Genomic DNA, 5787 nt, shown 5'->3' with positions numbered 1-5787 from the left:
GCGCCTCCATAGCCGTAGCCCTCCCAGATATGCCAACTCAGCCTTAGCATTCAGAATCAGCCTTTCCATTGGCGAAAACCTGATTAACACATAAATATGAATGCCGTTGTGGAGTGATGATCTTAGCGGCAATCTAGGCATTGAGAATCAACAGCCTGTCTCCCGCTTAAGAAAGCCCCTAAGCCCCAAGGCCTGGGACTTCTCATGCGGCTGTGGAGGAGCTTTTTTTTTGTACCCAAGAAGACGAATAGTGCAGTTGCGCTTATTTGTTTCTTTTCAGATTATACAAACATTGAGTTGGTCCGAGGCTCTGTGCCACGCTCGAGGGCCCCCCACGCCGTTGCCTGCGCCTGGGGCTTTTGTGGCCGGCTATCTGTTGACCCACCCGGTACGGCTTATTTTTAGATGAATCCATGCATTGAGTTGCTACATCAGCTTCGTGAAGGGCTTAGAGGATTGTTATAGGACAGAAGAGCTCCGCAAGAGGCAACCGAACGGGAAGCCGGCGCGCGTTGTCTAGGCTGCATGAGTGTACTGCGGACCTTCAACATCAGTTTTTGAGGGGTCTTACCGGAAACAGCAATGCTGAGTGTCATTGACCTCCATTCCTTCTGTTATGCCACCTGAACGGAGCAACTAGCAGGGGGGAGCGCCAGCTGCCGTCGCTGTTGTTTACTTGCAATTATAGTATTGTTCTGGACAGCTGCTGCAGCTCGCGGGCACCGTGGAATATCATGTTTCATTGTGTGCAGGTATTGCGTCTGAGTGGAGAGGAGAATGGCTACGGAAGAGCCCCATGCGGTTCCCACCGCGGGGCCTCAAGACGGCGTTCCGGATCTTCAAAGCAGCGACTCGGCAAGTACTGCAGAAGCAGTTGCTGCAGCAGCAGCTGCTGCAGCTGCTGCTGCTCAGCTAGCGGTAGGGACGAGCTCAACTGACGGGGGATATCAAGCTCATTCGTTTACGACTCTTTTTTTGATAGACTTCTCCTTCCTGAGGGCGGGCAACATCACGGAGGTTGTTGAGTGAGTCTAAATTCCCGTACTCTGTGTTGAATCTCCTTGCAGGATTACAACTGCCAATGTACTGTGTGGTTTCGCGGGAAGGGAAATGGCACTTCAAGTGGAGAGAGGCAGTCGAGTGCATGCTGGCACGGTATCCATTTGGTTTTTTTTCGGGCAGCTTCACTTGAAGGGTGTCGGTGGTCTGTGAGTGCTCCTCTGCAGAATCGCGTGGGTGGTGTTTGATGTGGCGACCCGACAGTCCCTTGAGGAAGTTTCTCTTCTCGTCCGGCCCGAGCAGCTCTTGGCGCCGGCTGAGGTTCTCACGAAGCTTGGGGTCACGCAGGAGCAGCTCTTTGCCGCATGTACGGTTGGCTTTTACCAGCGTCCTCCCTTTGACCACATATTCCTAGACAGCACTGCCTGTTCAAATGAAGTGAATTGTTCTCACCTTGCTCCTTCTCGCCTGTCGGTTGCGACAGCCTTGCGGTTCTGTGTCCTTGCACATTCTCAGTCACTTCTGCTCAACACTCGTCTTTTGTCATGTGCTGAGTACATGCTTCAAGTATCTTAAGTTGATTTTGGCTTGCTGACCTCTCAGCGACTCTGAGTGAAGTCATCCAGAAGCTCGACACGGCAGTCTTCCAGCGAAGCCAAGACGGCGTGAATCCCGCAATGCTCTGTGTCTATGAGCCGGAGAATTTGAAGGATTTCCGCGCATGTGCAGCTGCTCGCCAAGTGACTCTTTATCCCCACTTCGCGCAGGCTGTGATCTTGAAACGCGTAATCCAGCAATATCTGACAGGTACGTATGCGCAAAGGAAAGATAGACACTTTTAATGGTGACGACCGTAGGTGTAGGGGACGTGNTTTCCCGTTAGCCTTCGTGGAGCTTACCTCAAGTTGCATAGCACATTCTAGCTGGAGGCTCGCTCAAGACGGAATCAACGAGCAGGGACGGCTTTTCTTTTGATGCACCAAGAGACAGCCATTGTAACCCTGCTGGAACTGCTCAGCAGCGTGAAATCGCATTTTTACCGCGGTGACTGGATACTTGAGGTGAACATGCGTTTACGGCTTTTTTTAATACCTTGAGGCCTGATGTAGGAATATTGTACTGTTTAACCTGAGTGCGTCGCTGCGACTCATAATGCGCATAGTGGATATTGAAACATCAAGTTTCAGTCCTGCGTAGGCAGCAGTCTTTTTGGTGCGACTAGGTGCTCTGTGAGCGGTATGGACACTCCCAGCCCTGTGAGAATTGGAGCGTTCCGCCCTTGCGGCTCCTCACGGCGCCCGGGATACCGAAGGCATATGTTATATGCTTCCGACCACTAGTGCTGCTTACCATTCCCTCCAGCGCATTGGGGTCCATAAACCTTGTTGACACTTCAATCAGCGCCTGCTTGATTATTCAACCAGCCGGTGGAAGAGGCTGATGATCGTCGCGCTCGGCCTGTCGCTTTTTCGGCATACCATGATGGTGTGGCCGAAAAGGGACATGGCACCGTGGGGGATGCTTCATTCACTAAGCGGAGGGACCTTGTGCAGGGGTAGCTGTGGGTTGTGTGGGCGCTTCGGTGTTCTTGTTTGCAGTTAAGGGGGATGATCTGAAGAGCTTAAGCACGGCTGCGGGAGCTCTGCACTTGGCAGCACCAGAAGGGCGGGAGGATGGCCTGGCTGCGTGCCGGTGTATCTGCAGCATTTTGTTTTTGCTGCTCTCGAAGGGTCTCGTGCTGCTCAAGGAACATTCCGTCAACGTGGAAGACCCATCTGCCTTAGAGGCCCTCAAGCCGCTCGTGGCGCCGGCAGCAAATGGATTTTCTGGCGTTGGAACACATATTCGCCTGAGAGGACTTCCTTGGGACGTGACTGAAGATGCCATCGTCCGGTTCTTGAAGCCAGTTGTTGACGTTACAGAGTTGGATGTTTGTGTCTGCGTTGGCCTTAACGTACGCTATTATAGTGGCCGAAAGAGACCCTTTCTGAGTAGTTTTGAACTCCCAAATTCCCATCAAGATATTCCTGGCAGTAATGACTTTGCCGGGTATACATCCCTCCTGTGTATATATTTCAGTGGCAGTGCCGCTTCTTTTGCTGAACAGCGAGCAAATGTGTTAAACATGTAGCTACTTGCATTGGCATAGGGTGCACGTGTTCCGGCAGGAGTGCTGCTGTTTGATGTTGTTACGTCAGAAACGTGTGACAGGCGAGGCCTATGTGAACGTTCACTCGACAGACATGCGGGACGTGGCAGTTCGGACACTTCATGGTCGCATGATGGGTCCACGGTGGATAGAGGTAAGTAGTTTGCACTGCGCTCTTTTCCTCAGTGAAGTGGTGGGGCTTCTGCAGGGTTTTGTGAGCGCGGTCAGAGGGTCCGCTATGCTTGGAAATCAGTAATAGTTAGCGTGGCTTTGTTGTTGCTGGTCCATATATAGGCGCGTTTGCGTCATGTTTCTGCGTTTAACTAGGTGTTCCGGTCTAGCGCGGAAGACTTTGAAAGGGCCATGCAACGAAGGGTAGCTGTGATGAGCTCGGGCACGAGGGACGGCCGGGACGCTGATGTTAAGGGCCTGAACTTAGTGAGCCCTAATGCGGACGCTTTTTAAGGACGCCTCCACCTGGTTGTATGAACTAGATGCAACAACACGAGTCAGCTTGAGGCAGTGTGAAAGGGCGCAGTAATGATTGGTGTTTTTGCTGCAGACCGTGCTGAAATTACGGGGACTGCCGTGGACTTGCACTGACAACGACGTCGTCAACTTCTTTCAAGGTGTGTTGTATCTCCCCTTCGAAGGAGTGTCTTTTGCGGGACTTGAGATTTTGCAAATTTTCGGTCTTGCGTTGCCTAATGATTCTCTTCAGAGCATGGGTTCGAGATTGGGTTTGACTCGGTTGTCTTGGGGGTTGCGGTGGACGGAAGGATGAACGGGATCGCGTACGTCGAGCTTCCCGACGCTGCGACTGCAGACGCAGCGAAGGAGAAATTACACAGGAAATACCTTGGTCGGAGGTTTGTTGAGGTACGACGTCGGAGATTGCTGCTCCGCGTTTAACTCGAGTGTACTTAGATATGGAGCTCGATCTGCGTTGACCCACCAACAGGCATAGACTACGGAGTATCTGGGTCGCGCTTAAGGCCCAGGAGTTATTGCCTGCTTCTCTTTTGTCTTGCAGGTGTATCCGTCTACTCGAGAGGAAATGCATAGAGCGAAACGGCCAGGCAGAATGGTGCCATCTGAGATGGGTGTGGGAGCTATGCGCATTCAACGCCCAGTAAATGTGAGTTGTGGACCAGCCCCATGCCGTAACAATTTTTATGTGACTTTTACTTCCCTCTGATACGCGTGTACATCATGTGCCGTCATTGGTATCTCCGGTGCATTTCAGGCCCGCATGATGGGCGGAACTGCCCAAGGACCCTACAGCGGTGGGTACGGAGCAGGACCCCAGCCATATGGAGCCATGGGGGGAGGTATGGCTTCCACCCAAGCTTACGGAGGCATGGATGGTATGGGCGGTCCACAAGGAAGCTACGCAAGCTACGGCGCCCCCAGCCATGATGTATACGGAGGGTATGGGGGCGCAGTTCAGCAAGCCGCCTATAGCCAAGCATCTCCACAAGTTGCGCAGCCGGCGCCTGCACAGGATGTAGGCCCCGTCCCTGCTGGATGGGGTTACACTGTCTTGAGACTCCGGGGAATGCCCTTCAATGCTAATGAACAACATATTGTGGTGGGTCACCAGCAAAGGCAGATTCTAGGATCGCTATTAGGCAGAGGCAACGAATCTTGCTGCATTTTGCGTCGTCCTTGATGGTCAGATCGACTAGCACTTCACTTCGTCCGCTTGTTTGTCAGCAATTTTTCCAAGGCTTCCATATGACGGCAATTCTCCCGTCTACGATCCCGATAGATGGCCGGCCTTCTGGAGAGGCTTATGTCCAGTTTTCTGACGTTAATGAGACCTGGAGAGCCTTACAAACGAGGAATGGCGCTCGAATGGACAGGAGATACATTGAGCTCTTCCCTGCAAGCAAACAAGAAATGACATTTGCAGCACAAGGAGGAGACCCGCGAGGTGGGCCGGGTGATGCAGGTTGCCACAGGGCATGCATTTTGTACTGACATTTTGTGTTTGTAGACGCACTCGGCTGACATTTTCAGTGCTGCATGCGTATGCATGACTTCGTCGTTGTGGTGGGCTCTCTTGTTACTGGCTTTGTTGCTTCTCGTTGTGGCTTTTGCAGCGTTTCGGGAGCGGGACAGAACCTTTTGACTTTTAGCACCTTGTTCCTGTTTTCATATCTACGGGAAGACGTGCGGGATCCAGCTTAACGAATTTGTGTTGCATTCAATGGAAGGGATTGCCCTGTAGACAGGAGTGCGAGCTGTTGGCTTGGAAGGGTTTGCAGCGCCTAGGCGACTTTCCACAGGCTCCTTTTCTCGTAATTTTTGGAGCTGGAGGAAGGGAACAGTATGGATTTTGCCGACGATGCGTACGACCTCACCAAGTTACGGCTGTATTCTTTTCCCTGGCAGATGCAGAAGGGCATTTGCGAGCTGGTGCATTCGTTGTTGCCGAACTGGCATCGAAATGTCCTACTTGCAGGCTTCTTAGTACAAAACTGAGAGTGTGGCTGAGGGTTGATGTCCGCAAAAATTTGAGCAAGCTGCAAAAAAAATTTGTCTGCGCTCGTTTTGGCTTCGAGTTTCTGGCTGCTTTCTTCTCGCTTCTCCAGTATGAGCGCGTTGATGAGTAGCACTCTGCGTACCCAGATTAC

At 52.2% G+C, this 5787-nt stretch overlaps 1 protein-coding gene across 1 annotated transcript; it reads left to right on the top strand.

Annotated features, from left to right (window-relative positions):
- Window positions 1–777: 777 nt before the first annotated feature.
- EMH_0042680 (RRM domain-containing protein, putative) lies at window positions 778–5282 on the top strand (the record flags this gene model as incomplete). Its single annotated transcript, XM_013499304.1, has 12 exons — window positions 778–1025; window positions 1227–1366; window positions 1603–1806; window positions 2598–2953; window positions 3198–3302; window positions 3476–3586; window positions 3711–3777; window positions 3870–4027; window positions 4182–4280; window positions 4395–4739; window positions 4865–5084; window positions 5254–5282. 12 exons carry the CDS (start codon window positions 778–780, stop codon window positions 5280–5282), a joined length of 2082 nt encoding a protein of 693 aa, XP_013354758.1.
- Window positions 5283–5787: the final 505 nt, after the last annotated feature.

This window comes from Eimeria mitis, genomic scaffold (assembly GCF_000499745.2).
Source record: "Eimeria mitis Houghton genomic scaffold, Emh_scaff42, whole genome shotgun sequence".
NCBI lineage: Eukaryota > Apicomplexa > Conoidasida > Eucoccidiorida > Eimeriidae > Eimeria > Eimeria mitis.
This window is presented reverse-complemented; position numbering and strand designations above follow the sequence as displayed.